Source organism: Mustela lutreola, chromosome 2 (genome assembly GCF_030435805.1).
Source record: "Mustela lutreola isolate mMusLut2 chromosome 2, mMusLut2.pri, whole genome shotgun sequence".
NCBI classification, from domain to species: domain Eukaryota; kingdom Metazoa; phylum Chordata; class Mammalia; order Carnivora; family Mustelidae; genus Mustela; species Mustela lutreola.
In genome coordinates this window covers 19,338,131-19,360,830 of record NC_081291.1, presented here as the reverse complement: position 1 = coordinate 19,360,830, position 22,700 = coordinate 19,338,131, and the positions used below count along the sequence as shown (strand labels likewise).

General features: G+C 49.0%; 1 protein-coding gene across 3 annotated transcripts in view; it reads right to left on the bottom strand.

Moving 5' to 3' along the window:
* BSN (bassoon presynaptic cytomatrix protein) overlaps positions 1-21,477 on the bottom strand; it is a 95,059-nt gene extending 73,582 nt beyond the window's left edge. For all 3 annotated transcript variants that reach the window (XR_009350712.1, XR_009350713.1, XM_059160913.1), the window contains exon 1: positions 21,129-21,477. Coding sequence is in view for 1 of the 3 variants with exons in the window: in XM_059160913.1 (XP_059016896.1) it covers positions 21,129-21,358 (230 nt within the window). In the remaining 2 variants the exon portion in view is untranslated. The remainder of the gene's footprint in view (positions 1-21,128) is intronic.
* Positions 21,478-22,700: the final 1,223 nt, after the last annotated feature.

Here is a 22,700-nt window from a genome sequence, read left to right as displayed (position 1 = left end):
GCTCTCTGCTCAGCAGGGAGCCTGCTTCCTCCTCTCTCTTTCTCTCTCTCTCTCTCTCTGCCTGCCTGCCTCTCTACCTACTTGTGATCTCTGTCAAATAAATAAATAAATATCTTTAAAAAAAAAAAATAAAAGTTAAAAAAATTAAAAGTAGGGGCGCCTGGGTGGCTCAGTGGGTTAAGCCGCTGCCTTCGGCTCAGGGCATGATCTCGGGGTCCTGGGATCGAGTCCCGCATCGGGCTCTCTGCTCAGTGGGGAGCCTGCTTCATCCTCTCTCTCTCTCTCTGCCTGCCTCTCTGCCTACTTGTGATCTCTCTCTGTCAAATAAATAAATAAAATCTTTATAAAAAAAATTAAAAGTAGTGTAAATATATTAAAAAGAAAAAACAAATCTTGGCTGATGAAACAGTTAATGATTTCAATGCCTTTCTTTCCTGGGAGTGAAAACAGTAAGAGCATCATCACCCCCAGCAGCTACTGTGTTCTCAGCTCTCCCTCTATGTGACAGGCTCCCTGTTCACATAATCAACCTCCTACCAACCATGCAGGCAGGGCAGGGCCTCTTAGCATTTCCACTCTTACAAATGAGAAAACTTAAGATGAAAAAAGCAAAGCAGCTAAAGGGCACTAGAAGGATGGGCAGTGAGTCTGGGAACTGACTAGGGCATTTATGACCCTCAAGCCCTGCTCTCATACCCTCAACCGTATAAAACTAGGGCCTCCTCAGAAACACACCAAGCCCAGTCCCCAGGAAACGTGCCTCCTAGTTGGTTGGTAATTCTTAGGAGACTAAAAGTGTTCCTAGTAGGGTAGACCTTGAGTATGAACCCAAGGAAGAATTCTTGTGATGTGATTAGTTGGAAATTCAAAATCATGTTCCTAGGGCAAATTTAGAGGCAAAAGCCTTCCACAAGTAGTAGGAAAACCTACAAAAAAAAAAAAAAAAGGAGAAATTTGGAGGGCACCTGGGTGGATCAGTCGGTTAAGATCTGACTCTTGATTTCAGCTCAGGTTCTGATCTCAGGGTTGTGAGTCTGATCCCCACCCACACCCAGTGTGGAGCCTATTTAATAGAGAAGAAAAAGAAAGGGAGAGGGAGAGGGTGAGAAGGGGGAGAAGAAGAAGAAAGGGGGGAGGAGGAGAAGAAAAAGGAACAGGAAGGGGAGGGGGAGGAAGAGGAGGAGAGGGAGAAGAGATCTGGAAGCAGTACATGATCCGTAGCCAGCAGTGAAGACTGCCTACAATATAGTACTTGGCCTGTAGTAGGTGCTCAATAAATATTTATTGAATAAATGGACGACTCCAAGCATTATCGTGCCCTGGAGTGGGTAGAGGTCTGATCCAAGCTGGAGCTGGGTTGCACTAGAAAAAAATCTTCCAATTCCAAACAGCCAAATCCTTAGTAAGGAAGAGGACAGTAGGGAAGCGGCCAGCAAGAGGTCACCCTCTTTCAGATTTAGGGTTAAATCACTGGAGGCGCATATAGGCAGCATATACTAATATAGAGTACCATCTGGAACCAAGAGGCAAGGTAAGATGCCAGCCACAGCTGATTCCTCACACTGCAAATGGCCACGCTAGGCAGGCCGTCTTCTGCTCAGCTGACTGAGCATCTGAGCAACGCAACCTGAAGAAGCTATAAATAAAGAAAAACGAATTCATCCCACGTACCGGAGAAGAAAAAGGAATTCCGCATGGACGCCCACATTTAGGAGATGGCCCCGGCCAGAAACACAGACCAGAGCCTTCAGAGGAAACTCTCTCAAGTTCAGAAGCAGAGCCTCAGGGGCACAGCCACTGTCGTACCCCAGCGGGGTGCTGCTCTCGTATGTTGCTCTCAAAGGTTGGGCAAGTAGGTATCCAGACACGACAAAGAGCCTGGTCATTTCCCTGGACACGTGGCCAGGACACAGGAGCAGATAACGGCCTCCAACAGGCACTATTGATCCCTTCAATTCAAGAAGTGACATGGGGACAGAAAGTAATCTTGGGCCCCAAACTGTTGACTCTTGGGGGAGGGGGAAAATAGGGAGCAATGGCTCCCTATATTGTTCTGTGAAAAAAGCTGGCTGCAAGACAATGTATTCAGTGTGATCCCATTTCTTTAAAAAAAAAAAGTATGTGTCAGTCCTTCGGGGCCAGTGGAGAGAGTGGGCGGATCTAAGATGGGGTCTAAGGCGGATGGTGGAGGGGCCCTGAATGCAGCCAAGGAAGGCACACACGCACCACAGCCAGTGCAGTGGGCGTAGCCACTGGCACCAACGGAGAGGGCAGGCCAGGTAGCCCTGGTGACCCCAGAGGTTCCAGCGTCACGACAGAAGATGCCACATGGGTGGCCTTCCCCAGAATAAGCAGGTACCCCAAGCACCAGGGCCTGGCAGAAAAAACAGTGCCCAGCAGCTCGTGTCCGCGTGAGCCACTGCTCAGTTCGCCCTTGTCATGCCTCTCTATCACCTGCGAAGACAGATTGCTGGCTGGTTCCTGAGCCCAAATGCTGAACTCCAAGGGCCAGTTAAATAGCAGTTCAGTGTAGAAGGAGGAGGAGAAGAAGAGGAGGAGGAGGAGGAGGAGGAGAGAAAGGAAGAAGAAGAAAGGGGAGAGGAGAGAGGAGGAGGAAGGGGAAGTTCAACGTCTGCTGACTGCCCAAGATCCTGGCCAACTCAGGAGTTTCCATCGCATTCTGTCTTGGCCAGCTCCCTCTGGTAGTGAAGACCCTACAGAGTTCTGTGCCCCCATTTTTCATTAACCCTCAGCAGGGAAAAGGGGGCTAAGCCTAACTACATGTCCCCCTTCTAAAGCACTGCACCCTCCCCCAGAGCACTGATTTCTGGAGTGGTTGCTACTTTATTATTGTAACCCAATATTTTGACCATAATGGCCCTTGGGCATTCAGGGTCTGCAAGTTTTGTTTGGTGATTAAATGTTTGTTAATATAGAAAATGAAGCTGAGCTACTCTGAACAAAAAGTGTGTGTGGAAGTACACAATAGATCCACAGATGTGCCTGCTGAAAGCTCTTAGAAATAGGCAGAGAGAAGTAATGATGCAAGGAAAGACAGGGGAAAATAGAAGTTTCATTCAGTGACTGGATTGTTTGAAAATTCACCTAAATAATAAGCTTGCAACTTACTTGCATAATTTTTTAAAAATTCCATCAGAGCCTGGCTGGCTCAGTCAGAAGAGTGTGCAACTCTGATCTTGGGGTCCTGAGTTCAAGCCCCATGTTGGGTGGAGCGGTGACTTAAATAAATAAATAAAAACTTTGCTAAAAAATCCAGAAGAGTCTCATTGATATAGTTAAAACTCAAAAGTACCTGAATCTATCAGAGTCAGGCAAGTAATATGAAAAAAGGAAGCCAAGAAGAGAGCATGGAAACAAAGACAAAGAATAAGCCTTGGATGGCACGAGAGCTCTGTTCAGACAAGATCCTGGAGAAGCACATGACGTATCAGGATCCAAAGAGGGGTGAGTGAGAGCCACCTCCAAGCAAGACTCCTTCCTGAAGTCATGACGAAGGGTCCATCACCCTTCATGGAGCCCCTGCTATGCCCTTCCTGCTGGGGATTCAGTAGCCCAGGGCCCCTCTGCAATCCAGATCCAGACTGGGATGCCCCAGTCGTGCTAAGCGACCACGCAGTTGGCACTGGGATCAGCGGTGTCATGGTCAGCTAAGGGAGGCCACCACATGCAGGCTTTCCTGCTCCCGCTCTCTGGTTCACCTCCAGTATCTCCCCCTCCCTATGATTTTCCTCCCTCGGCAAATGTAGCCAGACCAATGGGGTCTCTGATCATCCATACCGAGTTCGGGTGCACCTATTGTCCTCATGGCCCTAGGGACCCCAGGCCTGGGCCTAGGAAGAGGCTCCATTCCATTCCAAAACAAAAGACTTTTGAAAGCTCTTTTATGGACACCAAACAAAACCTTCAACATTCCTGTCTTCAAAAGAAGACTTTATGTCAGATTCATTCCATTGTGGTATGGGCTCAAGTTTTTCAGAGAAAAGAGGTCTTCTGAACCCAACATTGGGTACTCTTCCAGCCAAAGGGGAGAGGAAAGGAGGCAGACGGTGGCACTGTGTGTAGGCAGGGGCTGGGAACACCATGTGGAGGTATCCACTTGAAGGCTGACAACCCAAGCTACAGGGGAATCAGGGGGCTGTCGGCTCGTAGCCCCTGTCACGTGAGAGGGAAAAGCCACGTGGCTCAGGGTTGAGTCCTGAGTCCTGGGGCCCCCCAGGCAGGCGGGGCATGTGGCACCCCACAGAAGACCAACACATAAACAAGGGGGTGCTCCAGAAACAGAGAAGGGAGCTTCCAGAAGGACAGTGTGATCAGAAGCCCACCGAAGGCGGTGTTGGCAGCTAAGACAGGAATGTGTCCACTGAATGGGGCCACTAGATTGTCCCTGGAGTCCCAGAAGGAATCAGGGTCTGAAAATGCATGTGCTTGTGGACAAGCAGCCAGTATGGGAGGCTCAGGCCAACCCACTGCAAAACAGGAGGGCTGGGGGGTGCCCGAGTTTAAGTGCTCCTTTCTCTTAAGTGTGTGGCTTTGGCTGAGCCCTTCTGGCTCCCCTGGACTGCGAGGTCCAACCGGGCTGACACTGCCTTTCCTCTGTGAACTCAGAGTCCACACACCCTGATACACAGCGGACTCAGAGATGCTTGTTGAACGAACAAACACTGAAAGAAAACAAACAGTGAACAAAGAAAGGACACTCTTAAACAATGAGTCTGCGCTTGGAGGAAAGCCCGCCCTGGGGATGAAGCGGGGTCTCTGGAGAGGTGAGCTTGTTGGGTGCGGGTGCTGATGGGGCTATTTGCCCCTTTGTGTCTAAAACCACTCCAGCGGCATGGCAACGAGTAATACTCAGCACGCTTTCCCGGAATCACTTGCATGGCGGTGGGTCTTGTTCCTGAAGGCTGTATGCTCCAGGACGGCCTAGAGCATGTTAGCTTGTTCGAGAAGGTACCCCAGCATCAATGACAGCTCACAGAAGGGAAGACTGAACCATCTCCATCTTCATTCCAAGAATGAAGACCTCTGACCCATGGCCCAGAGGCCTCTGCGGCTTGGCCCGCGGTGAGCACACTACAAGGGCGGGTTGTTCTAAGGAGTCTCACTGCAGCCAAGGCTTTGTCCCCAAACCTCACCCAGTGGGGCCTGTACTCTTCTATCCTGGCCCTGGAGCCTTAATTCCCAAGGTCACCCTAAGACTGTCCCCTGCTCCCCCCCCCCCCAGCCAACTCTATCCAGGGACAAGGAGGGTGTCAAGCAGACCAGTCCTTACACCGGATGCCTGGTCTTTTGACTGAACACATGAGAGTTTCCTCATCCCAAAGTGGCCAGGGAGATCCACCAAGCAGAAGGCAGGGCTGGGAAGGTCCTGCTACTCGTCCTATTCCTGCCCTGCTTTGCAGGGGTTCTTGGAAGAAACCTCTCTGGCCTCAGTCTTTCCATCCCTTACCAGTGATCCTGACCCTCTACTGGACAGAGCTACACAGAGGAAAATTCACTGTATAAGCAAAATCAATTACTACTAAGTTTCATCATTACCTTTTCGAAAGCAATGCATGCCTTTATCTGAACGTCTTGTTTTTGTCCTGAGCTGCCATTAGGGACTAGGGAAAATTAAGCTAAAGGAGGCAGAAGGAGGCCCATGTTCCCTGAAAACCTTGCCAGGGGTTTCAGCCTTGATTACTTCTGGGGTCACTGTCCCTCCCCTTCATAGGCCCAGGCATCCCAGAATAAGCACTCATGAGGGAGTACAGGGAACACAAATGCTTTCCCAAAAGGCAAAGCTTCTTGTTTCTTCTTTCTCATGCCTCTGAAAATGTGTTCTCAGCACCACCAGGCAGCCCCACCAGAGCAGTAAGCCAGGGTCTTGATAACTGAAAGGGAGTAGTGTCACCAGCCCCCCGACCCCGAGTCCCCACCAGGCTTTCTGCCTTGAGGACAGGGAGGACTTTTTGCTTCCACACTCCACACTCAGGGGTGTGGAGGTTTTTACCATTTAGAAAAGAAGATGGTTGTGTGACACCTGTCCCCAGAGTCCTAGATGGGTTTTGTAGGGCTCCCCACTCCTGACTGAGTGTCTGGGTGGGGACAGAGCAGAGGCTATGTGCCTGCAGCTCCTCTGTCTCTGTTTTCACAGCTCAAGCAAGCCAAGGTGGACACCACGGTAGCCTGGGGCAGGGGTGGCCAAGGACAGTGAGAGCAAGGACCCTTGGCTGGGCTCCACACTAGACTCTGGTAAAGTTGAGGAGTTAGGTGAAAGGGTTAGGGTTACTGGCAGACCTGGTATGTTGGGAGCTCCCAGGGCCGCTGTCCTGCTCTGTCCACTCCCATTCTGTTCTTCTTTCGTAATATCACAGCTCTCTAGACGCACCCCAGTGGGAAACCCCTCTGCCCCTGGCCTGTCAGCGCTAAGCACTATCATTTGCAAAAATGCTTACAGTACACAGGGAGAGCAGGGACAGATGCCTGGCTCCTGGGGCAGCCCTACTCCAGCCCGATGGCTTCTGAGCCAGCTCCACGTGCCATAGCCTGTCCCCAGGGTCCTGGGCCCAGAGAAATACACAGCCCAGAGGTACACTGGTGTCTCTACCCCTGGGGCCCCTTGGCAGATCACCACTCCAGAGCAGCAGCCAAAGACCTGGAGCTCCCTCCCTCCTTCCCTCTTCCCAATCCCCCAGATCTACCAAGGGAACCCCCACTGTCCGAACTTCCTGGAGTTTCATGAACACAAATGATGGTTAAGAGACAAAATGGCACTCTTCCCATAGCAAAGCAGGTATTTTCTGTGGCTCTGGTAGCTTGGGCTGAAACCCTGACTTGCAGTAGATTCTGAGAGCCCGTGGGATGGGCCAGGCCTCTCAGGGGACCTCTCCAGCTGGAGGCCCAAATTCTGTATCAGTTTCAGCAGCTGTATGTGAAGATGAGTAAGAAGGACCGCAGTGGGTCCTCAGAGCATCCCCCCAGGCATCCCCCGGTTACGTCAGAGCTCCCAGAGGACAGGAACCAAACCCCTAATTAAGTCTAATTCAAATAGCTCTGTAGTAGGAAATAGAGCCGGGTAATCTGCTCGCTCACCTTCAGATCCTCTGCCTTGGGTGGGAACCAGGCCACCGGCTGCTATTTAACTCCAGGCCTCAGGCTGAATGCTTTCATTTGATCAAAGTTTGTCAGATTCGCTGTACTTGACCCATCCTCTTGAAACCCCGGTATTGCCTTAATTTCCTCCTCTTCCTTTTTTTCTTCTCAGGGTACTTGTAGGAAGCAGGTGGCATTAATATTAATGCATGTGCAGGTGAGGTGCTACTTTATTTTTCCAGCCCAGATTTGAACGCCTAGCTGCCTACCTAATGTCTCACCTGGGTGTCTCTAAAACACAACTTGGCCAGGAACAAGCTCCTCATCTTAGGCCCCATGCCGGTGGCCCCCAGCGAGCACCACACGCTCAGGCCAGAACTCAGGGGTTCTCCTGACTCCTCTCTTCCTCTAACTCTTCAAAGGCAGCCATTGAGCCCTCCTCTGGCTCTACATTCAGCATAAATCCAGAAGGTGAGCACTTTTTAGCACTTTCCCCCTCTCCCTGCTCCCTGCCACTTGCTCTTCGTGGTCTAGTGACCATCATCTTGCACCTGAACACAGTCCAAACCCCTCACTAGTACCCCGTCTCTGCCCTTGACTCTCCAGCTTGGCAAAATACAGCACAATGTGCATCCCATAGGAAACTAACCCAGAGCTACCCTGGTAAAAATACAAAATATCCCATAGATACACTGGGAAACCATCCAATAGATACACTAGCCCACAGGCACACCAGTAAAAATACAAAATGACATATATGCCAGGTTCCTCAATGTGGGGTGATTTGTAATAATAAACTATAGCCAGCCCACATGATAGAGCACTGTACAGATGCAAAAAAAGAATCAGGAGGATTTATCCACTCTCCTACAGGGTGATCTTCAGGATATGTTGTGTGAAAAAAAAAAGCAAAGTTCAGCACAGTGTTCAGAATTTGCTACTTTTTATATATATGTGAAAAAGAGAGGGGTAAATAAATATATATTGTCTTTATATTTTCAAGAAGAAACAATGGGAAAAAAACCTGATAGAGGTGAATTCTTATCAAGGAAGGAAAACAAGGTGAAGGAACAAGATAGAACTAGACTTCTCTCAATTCATCTTATTTGGAATCACATGAAAGTATTACATAATTTTAAGAAAACAAAATAAAAAAGATAGGAGTATGGTAGATGGCATTGTTGTGCACAATGGATTTCTGCCCTCTGCCATGTGACTTGGCAATTCCTCCCATGGAGGGTGGAGTCTATTTTTCCAGATATGCCAGACTCTATTTTCTAAAAATGGCTTCAACAAGATTTCCACAAGCTCTTATAGAATCTGGACATTCCCAACCAAGAGATGGAGTCCTTCTCTCCTCCACTCAAAAGTGGGTACGGCTTTAGAACTACTTCACTGAATAGAACGTGGCAAAAATAACAGCGGTCATAAAAGGCAATATGGCCTCCAGCTGGCTTTCTCTCTCTCATTCTCTTAGGATACCCTTGAAACCCAGAAAACACGTTGAGAGGAAGCTCAAACTAGCCCATGTGCAGAAGCACTGAGGCTCCCAGCTCTTAGCATGAATCAACTGTAAGACAGGTGAGTGATGAAGACCTGTCAGAGGATTGCCATCCCCAGGCTTAGAGTCTTCCAGCTGAAGCTCCAGACATTGGAGAGCAGAAGTAAGCCATCCCATGTGCCCGGCCTGAATTCCTTACCTACAGAATCTGTGAACCAGAGAATGGTTGTTTGATGTCACTAAGTTTTAGGGTAATTTCTTATACAGTCAGAGTAACTGCTGCACCTTCTCTGAACCTTGGGCCTATATATGAATCGCTTTGACTGAAGTCATGTTAGGAGATGTGGACTGAAAGTGTGTGCATATGTGTGTGGCATATGCGTGGTTAGGCATGCCCCCTGTGAGTCTGCTGTCACCACCGGAAGAACGTGTCCTGGCTACCCTACTGTCTGAGGAGGATGAGAGACATGGAGAGCAGACCTGGACTCAACTGGAGCCTGGAGCCCAGAGCCTGGCCCAGATTGGAGAATTCCAGCCAGCATGCTGATGCGTGAGTGAGAATAAAAAATTGCTGTTTGAAGCCACCGAGTCTGGGCTGATTTACTGTGCAGTAGATCGTCGCAACAGAGAAGTGATCAGGAAGCAATCCTTACAAACAACACGAACTAGAAAGAAAGAGCTTGATTGTATATCTTCTTCATGGCAGAACCTCACTGAGAAGAATCATTTCTTTTTTTTTTTAAACATTATTTAAATATTTTATTATTTTTTTGAGAAAGAGAGAGAGAGCAAGAGCACAAGCAAGGGGAGGGTGAGAGAGAGATGGAGAAGCAGACTCTCCCTGAACAGGGAGCCTGATGCGGGACTCAGTTCCAGGGTCCTGAGATCATGACCTGAGTTGAAGGCAGATGCTTAACCAACAGAGCCACCCAGGCACCCTGAGAAGAATCATTTCTAATAACTCTAAAACACAGAACATGTGCCCACCAACAGATGAATGGATATAAAGAAAATTAGCTATATACATATATATACATGAGATACATATTATATGCATATTTTATATATTTATATATGTATCTTCAATGGAACACTACTCAGCCATCAAAAAGAATGAAATCTTGCCATTTGCAACAACATGGATGGAGCTAAAGAGTATTATGCTAAGCGAAATAAGTCAGTCAGAGAAAGACAATTATCATATGATTTCACTCATTTGCAGAATTTAAGAAACAAAACAGAGAATCATAGGGGAAGAGAGAAAAAAAACCAAGATGAAATCAGAGAGGAAGACAAAGCATAAGAGACTCTTAATCACAGGAAACAAACTGAGGGTTGCTGGAGGGGAGGGGGTTGGGGAGATGGGGTAACTGGGTGATGGACATTAAGGGAGGGCACGTGATGTACTGAGCACTGGGTATGATATAAGACTGATGAATCACTGACCTCTACCTCCAAAACTAATAATATATTATATGTTAATTAATTGAATTTAAATTAAAAAAAGAAAAAGTAATAAAACATAGAACGTGAACCAGACATCCTGGAAGGAGATAAACTAAGGACAAAAGAAACTACAAGATCTTAAATTACATTCGTTAGTACTATTGTTAGTAAAAATATCTATATTATTATTTTGAAACAAATATACACACACATATATATATACACACACATATAAAATTCTACATGTATGCAATGTTTGTTTGGATCCTGATTTGAACAAAACAACCTTAAAAAATCATTTTTAGAGATAATCAAGTCAAATTGAACATGGGTTGGGTATTAAGTCATATTAAAAAATTATAGTTAACTTTTGTTAGCTGTGATAATGTCATTGGATTAAAATAAAAACAGCTTTTAACTACTAGAGTTACATCCTAAAGTATGGGTGAAATGATACATTTGGATTTTGACTGAAAATACTCTGGGCCAAAAAAAAAAAAAAAGTTGGAGGAATATAGATGAAACAAGATGGCAGAACATGGATCATTATTGAAGCTGGGTGATGGGTCCACAGGAGGGGGTTCCTCGTGCCATCTTTTCTCCTTTTATGTGTGTTTGAGATTTTCATCTGCAGAGTGTTCACTGCTCCTGAGGACATCCTCCCTACAGCGTCTAAGGTCAGTGTATCCCAAAAACAGGCCAGAACGCCCTGGCTGACCAGGGAAGAACAGGCCTGCGAAGGAGTGTCCTCTGCAGAGGCTCCCACAGGTGCGAGGGCTGATTGCCTCTCCAGTGCCAGCTGGCTCTACCGCCCTCTTCAGCCGAAACCCCCTCTACCCAGAGCTGGCAAGGCTTTGGTCTTGAGGGCTCAACACGGACCATCAAAGTGAGATACAAGGGTCTAGAAAGTGGGCTCCCAGAGCCATAAGAAGGGGAGAAGTTCTCCCAGCGTGATTTCGGAAACAAGTACACTATCTTAGGTATTATCCCTATGTCAGGAGACAGAGTCAGGATCCAAAGGGTCTCACTGGGTTAGAAGGGATCTCCAGGTACAATGAAAGAAGACATGGCAGGGACCCGTGTAGGGCCTCATATTCACACTCGGATCGCACAAGCCCAGGATGGAGGGAATCCAGCCTTCGTGCTGAGATGCCCAGACCGAGACTGGACAAGTGTGGGGTGCAGGGACAGAGGGAGGTGTCGGATGGGCTTCTCAGGCTGATGAGTGAAGGCCATTCATCCTCCAGATCATGTCACTCATAGTTCATGTGATATACTGAGCCCTGGATCCTGTTCTCTGAACCTCCCTGTCCTCAGGATATTGAGAGCCTTGGGCCAAACAGCCCAGGTTGCCAAGGGCCCCAGAGTCACATCCCAGCCACAGGACCTGGAGAAGTCAAGTCTAGGGAAGAACCCCGTGGTTGGGGAGGTAAGAGCGTCATGAACTGCTACTAAGCCTGTGAGCCAGAGGGCAGAGCCAGGCCAAGAGAGGAGGTGCAAGGAAGCCAATTTCAGACAAACAGAAAGAAAGAACTTTCCAGTGGTGGAGTCATCTGCCGGGGAGGGACCAAAGGCCACGGACCAGTGGGTATTCACCCCAAGGCAGAGCTCCTCCTTCAGACAATACAGAAGCAGATGTCTTGGCATCTGTTAGGAGTTGGCTGAGATTCTCAAAATAAAAGGAGGACAGAGCAAACAGATCACCCACTGAAGCTAAACCATCTTCCCAAAGCAAGAGGCCTCACAGGCCAGACCTTGACACTGGTGACCTGCCCCAAGCCCTTAGTGCTCACAAGCTGCAGAAAAAACTGCAGAGAGCCCCACATCCATCTCCTCACTCTACAAGTGAAGGACTCTGCACAAGCACCCACCAAGAGGAGGCAGAGCAGGGGCCTGAGCGCGTGGGGGTTGCAGGTATAACAACGCTTGGTAGATAGGCCACCATGTCCAGCTGGAAAGAGGGAGCCAGAGGCAGTCTCCGCAGGCACAAGTAGGAGCCTGGCTGGCTGGCCAGCCAACTAGTAGAAGGACGCCAGCAGCTTTTAAGAGCCCCCGCTTTGCCAGGAGCAACTGAGAGGCAAGGGGCCATCCAGTCCCTCTTCCAGTTCTGGGCTTGATCGTGAGGTCATCTTTTCACTCCAAAAGACCTCTGGGGCTTGGCGGAAGAGCAGTCCTCTTTATTTAAAGCTCTTCTAATGAACCTAAAGTCTTCATGACATATCTATTTTCTCTCCTCAGTAGGGGCCGAGGAATAGCGGAAAGCATCACCCTTCCTTCTTACTCATCTAACCAAAAAAACTGTCAGAGATGGAGGGGACCTGGGAGACCATCTTAGTTAAAATTGTCCTTTTATAGATGGAAAGCAGTGAGGACCTACTACACATACAGCCAGCTTGTGGCAATGTCAGGGTTGATTAAACCCGAGTTTCTGACCCCCACCCGGGAGGCTTCCAGTACTCTTCATTCCCCACCCCACCCTATGCTGTCCTCTGTTCAGATGTCCTACTTCCTGATCCTTTTCTCGTCCTCAAAGCCCTCCCCGTCCTAGTGCTAAATTTTCCATCTTCTCGGAGCAGGAGGCAAGGAAGTGACGCGGTTCTCCAGCTGTGCTCAGTGTATGGCATTTCAGTTTGCTAAAGTCATCTAGCTGGCTGTTCTTCTAAATCTCTCATATTAGGCCTTTGGAGTTCCCAACAGAATAAGTTAATGTTGTGAATGTGTTTTGTAAGCTGCAAAACACCATACAAATATATATTCTACTATCTCAGAGTATGAAATAAGACAACCCCTTTTAATCATGCCCTCATTTATCTTAACTCTGGGGGGAAAAAGCAGATAAAGAAAAAGCAGGAGCAAACTTTCCTTTCAGGGAAGTTGAGGGTAAAAATCTAAACAAGTGTCTCTTTTGCTCCTACCAGACTGGGAGCTCCTTTAGGGCACAGCCCGTTTCATGCTCCTTCCTTTGTTCCTTATATCTCGCCCAGGGATAGGCATCTAGTAGGTGTTCAGTAGAGGGTTTCCTGAATGCATGGATAAAATTTCACTTTAAAATCCTCCTATTGGGGGCACCTGGGTGGCTCAGTGGGTTAAGCCGCTGCGTTTGGCATAGGTCATGATCTCAGGGTCCTGGGATCGAGCCCCACATCAGCCCCACATCGGGCTCTCTGCTCAGCAGGAAGCCTGCGTCCCTCTCTCTCTTTGCCTGCCTCTCTGCCTAATTGTGATCTCTCTCTCTCTCTCTCTCTCTCTCTCTCTGTCAAATACACAAATAAGTAAATAAAATCTTTAAAAAAAATAAAATAAAATCCTCCTATTGTGGGGCACCTGGGTGGCTCAGTCATTAAGCGCCTGCCTTCGGCTCCAGTCATGATCCCAGGATCCTAGGATTGAGCCCCACACCAGACTCCCTACTAGGTGGGAGGCCTGCTTCTCCCTCTCCCACTCCCCGAACTTGTGTTCCCTTTCTCACTGTGTCTTTCTCTGTCAAATAAATAAAATCTTAAATAAATAAATAAAATCCTTCTATTGCTAAGTAGAGCTTAATTGTAGAAATTCCTTACAACCACTCCTGTATACAAAGAGGGCAAGCAACCCTTATAACCTACCTGCATCCACAAATACATGGAAAGTATAGGTGTGACTATCAGGAAATTTCCTTACCCCCTTTTCCTCTAAAGCACCCAAATGCCTCACTGATTCTTCTAGCATCCTGGGAATGGACAGCTCCCTCCCCAAGGCAATGGCACTAGAGAGCAACTCTGGGTCTGGGGAAGTCCCAGACTGGGTGATCCTTCCATGAGCTGCTGTTTAGGCCAAGTCCCAGAAGCTAACACTTTCACTTCCTCTCAGGGAAAATCTTCATCTTGGGCCCTAATAGCAACCCCACACACTTCAGCGGCAGCCAGTCCAACCCAAAAGGTTTTGGATTTATCCCAGGGTGAGCTAGAGTTCCTTAGAGGCTCCCAATACACTTCCATGTGACAGGGGTGGGGCGCCTGGGTGGCTCAGTCATTAGGTATTTGCCTTCAGCTCAAGACATGGTCCCAGGGTCTTGGGATTGAGCCCCACATCGGGCTCCCTGCTCTGTGGGGGAGGACTGCTTCTCCCACTCCCACTCTCCCTGCTTGTGTTCCTCCTCTCGCTGTCTCTCTCTGTCAAACAAATAAAAATATTTTTTAAAAAATCTTAAAAAAATAAAAAAAGAAAGATGTGGGTGTACCATCTAAGTGGTCTCTTCTAGAACAAGGCTCTCTTAAGAAGTCTAGATACCCATAAGAGCAAAGAACAGATGGAGAGATCAGAGTAGTGCTGTGACCAGCCTGGGACTGAAGGTACAGAGCAGATGAGTCAGGGAGCATGCTTTCTGGTTCCATCTCACAGGCACCGCTAACCAGAACCTAATGTATAAGAGAATCCCAGGGGGATCCCAGGGGGCAACAGACACCCACCAGAGCCCCATCTGCAGGAAGGAACTGCAGGGACTGGGATAAAAGAATTCCATCTCCCCTGCCCCAGGTCCCAGAGGCCATGGTCCCAACTCACTCCCCGGCTATGACTAGCTTCCACCACCATGCTGGGGAATGGAGAAGGAGGGGACCCTCGAGGCAGGAAAGGAGTTTGAGTGAGTCTTACCAATGCAGCACCAATGCCAGCAGGACATGGCCCTGGCACCAACTGAGAGGCCCAGGAAGGAGACCCCACGTGGCTTGATTGTCTACCAAGTCCCAGCTCACCAGAAGGGCCTCAAGTCCTAAAGAAATACATGGCCCTTGCTATAGGCAGGCAGGTCTCAGCCACCGTGTCACCATTGTAAACAATGAGTCTCCAGATAGGAAGGATGAGGAAGACCCAGGCAGACGGGGCCTGTAAGAGCAGCCTAGCCAGACAGGGGGAGAGAGGAACAAGCATGTGTAAAAACACTGAGCAGAGTGTCCATGGTGAAGCAGACATCCAGTGAGAGTGGCTAGAACTGTTGTGACATCTTTGCCAACCTACCTCCCCAGTCAATCCCAACTCTTGCCCATGGGCCACAATATCCAGAAACAGATTTCCCCTCAAGGAGCCCACTGGGTCTGTCTCTCCCCACTTTTATCACTAACACAAAGAAAGGGCAGGACCTTTGAGGAGAGAGTGGATTTACTGAAGTCCCAAACCTATCTCCTAGCACCTTCTACTCACATAAACAGGGAGGGTTCCCCAAAGCTGGGTGAAAAGGCATGACCCAAGGTCTCTGAAAGCTTTGCCCTCTTAAACCCAGAACCAAACCTACTCAGAGGAAGAACCTTAGAAAAAAAAGAATAGAAAAGTGTCCCACTGCATCATTATTTGGCTTCCAAACTAGTCCAAAGTCTGACTTTACTTTCAGTGAACTCCTAGCCCCTTCGTGGCCAAAGCCCTTGAGAAACTCTTTTAAAAAGCTAGGATTTTTTTTTTTTTAAGATTTTTTTATTTTTTATTTTATTTGACAGAGAGAGATCACAGGTAGGTAGAGAGGCTGGCAGAGAGAGAGAGAGGGAAGCAGGCTCCCTGCTGAGCAGAGAGCCCGATGTGGGACTCGATCCCAGGACCCTGAGATCATGACCTGAGCCGAAGGCAGCGGCTTAACCCACTGAGCCACCCAGGCGCCCCTAGGATTTTTTTTTTTTTAAGATGTTTTACTTATTGGGGCACCTGGGTGGCTCAGTGGGTTAAGCCGCTGCCTTCGGCTCAGGTCATGATCTCAGGGTCCTGGGATCGAGCCCACACGTCGGACTCTCTGCTCAGCGGGGAGCCTGCTTCCCTTCCTCTCTCTCTCTGCCTGCATCTCTGCCTACGTCTGATCTCTGTCTGTCAAATAAATAAATAAAAATCTTATTTTAAAAAAAAAAGATTATTTATTTATTTATTTGAGAGAGACAGAGAGATCACAAGTAAGCAGAGAGGCAGGCAGAGGGGGAGAGGGAAGCAGGCTCCCCGCTGAGCAGGGAGCCCAATGCAGGGCTCGATCCCAGGACCCTGAGACCAAAGGCAGAGGCTTTAACCTACTGAGCCATCAGGGAGCCCCAAAACCTAGAATTTCTTGACCAAAAGAATGAAATTAGAATCTCAATGGCTTCTAGATACAAGTTCCAGCTTGAAGGAAAAATATAGGACAGAGGAACATCTTAAATGACACCACAGAGACACAAACAGCATAATCCAGAATGTGAGAAACACAGGACAGATGACACAGTCCTCCAATCATATATTGCAAGGTGGAAAAAAGGGGGATGGAACCTAGAGATTTAAAGAAACTCAAGAAATATACCCAACAAATGCAATGTGTGGGCCCTGTTTAGATCACAATTCAAACAAGTCGACTGTAAAAATAAATTCATAAGATAAACAGAAAACCTGAACCCTGGCTGGTATTTGCTGAAATGAAGAAGGGATTATTATCAGGATGTCTACCTGCTTGGTCAGCAGAGTATGCAACTTTTGGTCTTAGGGATGGGAGTTCAAGCCCCATGTTCGGCATAGAGATTACTTTTTAAAAAATTAAAATTAAAAAAAAGAAGAAGGATTTGTTAACCTGTTTGGGTGTGATCGTGGTGCTGTGGTAATGTTCATACAAAGTCCTTGTGCCTTAGAAATACACAATGAGGGGCGCCTGGGTGGCTCAGTGGGTTAAAGCCTCTGCCTTTGGCTCAGGTCATGGTCCCAGGGCCCTGGGATCAAGCCCCGCATCTGGCTTTCTGCTCAGCAGGGAGCCTGCTTCCTCCTCTTTCTGCCTGCCCCTCTGCCTACTTGTGATCTCTTGCTCTCTCTCTCTCTCTCTGTCAAATAAATAAATAAAATCTTTAAAAAACAAAAAAGAAATACACACTGAAATATGGATGATGAAATGTGGAGATGTCTGCAAGTGGCCTCCATGGGAGGGCAGGCGAGGAAGACCGACAAACTTGTTCAGCGATGAGTTGGTGATAACTGGCTGGGCAGTGAGAACATGGAACTTCATTGGCTTATTCTTTCAACTTCTATGTAGATATGAAATTTTTCATAATAAAAAGTTAAAAAAATAAAAGAAGGAGAAGGAGGAGGAGGAGGAGAAGGAGAACATTCTTCCCCACCATCATCATAACTTTTTCTTTTCTTTTTTTTTTTTTTTTTTTTAATCAGCAGCAATTTATCTTACCAATGCTGGAAAAAACTCTATTTTCAAAGCTGCCCCTTTCTCCCTGGCAAAAGATGAGAAATGGCTGCCCCTTCAGGTGAAATTTTGACATCAGCACCATTCAGATGTTAGGTCACTTTAGTACAATCCCTGCATCACGCCCTCCATGCGAATCCAGCTCCTGGCACCCGACAGGATCTTTGAATGATAAAAGGCCGTTATTTCTAAACCTGGCAATTATATCCTTTAATTTCATCCTTACACATGAGGCCCAGATTTTTCTAGAGCCTAACTGTTAGCTGATACAGTATAACAAGTCTGGCTAATCCCAAACCAGATATAGTATACCAGCCAAACCCATTTATTATTTTTTAAATTTATTTATTTGACAGAACGAGAGAGAGAGAGAGACAGTGAGAGAGGGAACACAAGCAGGGGCAGTGGGAGAAGGAGAAGGAGGCCTCCCGCTGAGCAGGGAGCCCAATATGGGGCTCGATCCCAGGACCCTGGGATTATGACCTGAGCAGAAGGCAGACACTTAAAGACTGAGCCACGCAGGTGCCCCAAATCCATTTATTTTTAGTTTTGTTTTCTTATTGGGATGGAATTAAGACAAACCCATTTTGAGAAAGGAACTCGGACAGTAGCTTACAGAGCAGCCTCAACCCGCCTTCCAGCACACGACCAGGCTGTGTGTGCCCGCTGCCATTGGCTAAAGATGTCTCCATGGCAGACGAGCTGGAAGTGAGTGAGAGGCAACCTCGAGGTGATCAGGGATTCTGTTGAGTTATGAGGGAAAGGCACCTCCCCTGGTCTGCCCCAGCTCTCGTCTTGGCCTGCACTTGGCCCCATTCTCTGCTTGCCGCCCCTTCCTATGTAGACCAACATTCCTCATGCTATTTCTCCCTCTCCACCTCTCATATCCCTACCATTTTTCCAGCATGCCTTGGGTTTCTCCTTTGGAACCCTGGCTTTGCCTCTCCACTCTTCTCACTTGACAACCATTCCATAAGCACTGTCTAGCTGGCACATCTCTGTCTGAGCTGCTCAGACATAGAGCTGCCCAGCCAAATTCCATGATTTTGCTCTTTGAGGGCTGTCTCACCAAGCAGACTGTGAGGTACCAGAGGACAGGGGAGCACTGTCCACCCTTCCAGAGCCTCCACAGAGCCCAGCACAGTGCTTGCTCTTGATACTGGTCAAAACACCTTGGCTAATTGACTGAAGACCAATTTGCAAATGTCAGAACCTTCCAAGTCCACAGGGCTGGTCTAGATTAGACAGGTTGTCACTGGTTTATGTGGCTTCCTAGTGCAATTTTTTTTAAAGGTGCTTTCTGGGCTACTGATAAAGTGTCATCTTGAGCTGGTGATGTGTCATGGGAATGTATATAGGTTAAATCCCATCAACTTGAACACTTCACTGTACATCAGGCATAAAAATAAGTGAATGAGTAAATGAATGAATGAAAGGTCCCCTTTCCTCTAGGAGGATGCAGCCCACACCAGGGCACACAGCTTGGACAGTAGAGCCATCTCTGATATGGCACTTCTTGAGAAAGGCACAACTTATAGAATAGTACATGCTACCCTGAGATCAGAAGCAGAGAGCCCTGCCTTGAGGGACTCTCTGATGCCCCAAGTGCCATATCATCCAAAAGGGGTAAGAGGCAGCACCATGGGTGTGGTGGTACCCTGCTTACGGGATTCAGTCATACATGGAGAAGCCACCCCCTCAAAGAACCAAGTGAGCTCATATGAGGATGAAAAGACGAATTCTGTGGTACCAAGGGGTAAGATGGCAATAGGAAAGATCCAGGAATCGACTCCCCCCAGAACCTCAGTTCCACTCCCCTCCGGGGTTAGTAAAATGATCTCGCCCTTACCTGACCCTCCACCTACCCCAGTGAGGCTTCCAACTGCCTCCAAGCTTGCAAGCCTGTTTGAAAACTATACCACTGCTCTTTCCCGAATGCCCAGAAGCACATGCCATGGGGCTTTTTCTCCATCAGTGGGCCAATCTGTTCAGTAGCCTCTCTGAGCAGAACATGCTAAACTTGGCATCAGGTATCTGAGATGCTCTGGTGAAAAGCAGAAGCCATACTAATGCTGAAGGAGAGATACACCATGGAGGTGCTGCTCCTGTGAGGGACTCTCAAGCTGAATATCAACTGAAGCAGTAAATCCCATCTCCTGAGGGCCCCTAGTCCTGAGCTTGACAGCCACAGGGCCTTAGCACCACCGCCCATGGGTGAGCCTTGCTCACAGCAAGGAGCAACTTATGGGACTACTAACTCCAACAGGAACCCCATGGCTCCTCAACCCACAGTAGTTCATGGGTCTGCCCTGTGACAGAATGCATAGTTGGGGGAGAAATGAAACCCTGCAAAGGAATATCAGTAGTAGACACCAGTCTCCTTCTTGCCCCTCTGAGCTGCCCAAATCTTTCCAGATTTTCATATGCTTGGCTCTGTGACATCAGATAAACTATAAGCAGAGCAGCCTGTTTGGTTACCAGAAGATAAATGTCAAATTCCCCATATAGAGAACTACCAATAACAGGGTGTTTTTCCATGCAGCTGTAAATGCTTTCCCTTGGAGAGAAACCTCTAAAGCCTGGGTGAGGCTCCCTCAAGCTAAAATTCAAACAGCAGCTCAACACGCAGCAAAATGGACAGTATTTGCAGTGCTAAGAACCGTATGCTAACCAACTGCATTATTTTAATAGCTAATGTAAAATGGGCAGAGTCTCCCTTTTGAGGGGGTGCTCATAGGCTGGCCTGTCTGCGTCCGGTTTCAGGCTATTAAGAGCCCTTGATTACTGTTACTTGTCTAAGAAATGACTTCTGAGAAAATAAACACATGAGAGGCACAGTTGGACAGCTGAAGAATCAAAAATCATGCTCCCGCACAATTTCTGTGTGGGAACACACAAGAGCTAAGGCAACATGATCAGCAGACTCACATGGAACCAGAAGTGCCCCCTCCCCCAACCTCCCCGCCTGGGGTTTTGCTACTCCCTAGGCCCATTTGGTGTAAAGATAATGCCTTCCATTTTATCCTGTTGTCTCTTGGTAGCTTTCCTGAGTTTTCAGTCTACTAATCTATCATATATTGGCATTCCCTCCCACTGCATTCACAACCACTTCAGTGTTTTTGTCGGACCTCAGTTGGCATACATTTTAAGCAAGCTGGTTTAACAGTATTTGATCAGATATGTTCTGTTAAGAGCATCCTATGTGGGTTTCAGTTTTTCCCTGGTTTGAGGTGGTAATTTAAATCATTAGGCAATGGGAACATATCTGGTGATAGATGCTTCAATAGCATTTGGCCTCATCCCGGAGTGTTTCACTAAACCTTGGTGAAAGCACATGACCCTGTTCATATTTTGAGCCTAAATAAGTACTTTTTGGTGCCCAGTGGCATTTTCCCTTCCTCCAAAGATGATTATAGTCACTAAACGCCTGAGGAAAGCGCATGACCAAGTTCATGGTTCAACTATTTCCATATCGCTCTGTTCCTCGCAGTGACACTTATCTTCCCTGACAGCCACTCCCATTGTGCTCTTTCCTTGGCCCAACACAATGGACACATGCAGACACCAGCAGACAGGGAGGACGTTTTCCATCCCACTGCTCCCCAGTGCGGAGGGACTAGGCTGAGGTTACATAAGCCCCTCCTGAGCACAGCGTTGGGGGGTTAGCAAATTTGGGGTTCGTGACGGAGTCACGGTCTGCAGGCCCTGACCCTGCCGCTCACTCACCATCCTGCCTTAGCAAGGCAGGGCGACTTGAAAGAGGGCCGCTCCGAGACCACCCGGCTCCCGCCAATCGGGCCGGGTTCAAAGTGTGGCCGGACGTCTGACCTCGCTGTCCAGAATACGTCGCGGGGTCGCGGGCCCGGACCTCAAGCTGCAGCTCCCCCCACCCCCACCCCAGGTGCCGCGACGCGCGCTTACCTGCCGGGACCGGGACCAGGGCCAGGACCCGGGCCGGGGCCAGGGCCAGGGCCGGGACCTGGGCCGGGTGGTCCCGCTGTCGCCCTCGCCGCGCCTGCGGCGGGGAGCTGTCCGCCGCCGGCAGGTGCTGAAGGCGGCTTCCCTGCGCCGGGGCCCGGGCCAGGGCCGGTGCCTCCGGGCGGCAGTGGCCCGTCGCCAGCGCCGCCCTCCAGGCTGGCCTCGTTGCCCATGGCTGGCGGGCGGGCGGGGTCGGGGTCGTGCTGGGCCCGGGCCGGCGGCTCCCGGGCTGCTGCTCACACGCTTGGCGCCGCCGCCGCCGCCATCTCCCAGCTCGGCTCGCGCCGCCGCTTGCCGCTGCGCATGCGCATGCGCTACTCGCGCGCGCCTTCCCTGCACACGCCCCCCCCCTCCCCCGGCGCGCGCGCGCGATTCAGCCAGGCAATGAAGACCGGTGTCCACAAGCCAGTGGCGGGGTCGCTGGGAAACAGCCGCCGGCGCCGACGCATGCGCCCTTCGAGGACGACGCCGGAGCTTGTGCTACCTGGAGTCTAGCGGGAGTTGGCGGTAGCGTCCCACTGAACAAGGATGGGGGGGGGGCTCCGGCCACAACAAAGGACCCTGGGGGGTCGTGCCTTGCCCTGCCCTGGTGTCAGTGGCGCTTCCTGTCCCGGGAAACTTCAGAATAGGGCCTGTCGTTGGGGAAACCTCGGTGCCCCAGCCAGCAGGTTTCGTGGGGACAGTCCTCAGAGAGAGGCCACGAGGGTGGCCTCAAAGAATATTTAGGAGTTGGAAAAGCAAGTGAACGAGGCTGTTCAATGGTGCAAGGTCATAGAGGGCCAGAGACAGGATTCTCAGTGATGGGGCCAGTTTGTGAGGGTCTCGAAGGCCAGCTGGGGTGGAGAGTTTATCCAGATGGCCATGGGAACCATCTGGGATTCAAGCTGAGGGCCTGGTCCCACGGGACAGGAGTCTCAGGAAGTGTCTCTGGGAAAGGTGGAGGTTGTGTCAGGGCTGGCCTAAAGCCAGATGGAAGGCTGCCTCTGTAGGCCCTGAGACAGTGACCTTGAGGATGGGAAAGAGGAGTTGATATTTCTCAAAGCCCTGAGCTGTGGCTCCCAGAGACTGTCTAGATGAGAGGCTGCAGGCTGCCTCTGCATTAACCTGAGAGCTCACCAAATTACTTTTCTGTTACCTCACCTTTACAGACTTCAGTGTTTGCACACTACTCAGGATGCTCTGCCTCATGACTTCTTGTACAAACCTGTGCTTTCCTGAGGGCAAATATTTCCTAGAAGATAACAGACTATATTCTAATCTATTCCTGGCTTTATAAATCATGGCTGTGTAGAAGAACTTGAGTAGGGATGCCTGGGAGGCTCAGTTAAGCATCTGCCTTCAGCTCAGGTCATGATCCCGGGGTCCTGGGATCGAGCCCTGAGTCAGGCTTCCTGCCTGCTGCTCCCCCTGCTTGTATGTTTGCTCTCTCTTGCTCTTTCTGACACTTTTTTTTTTTTTAAGATTTTATTTATTTATTTGACAGACGGAGGTCACAAGTAGGCAGAGAGGCAGGCA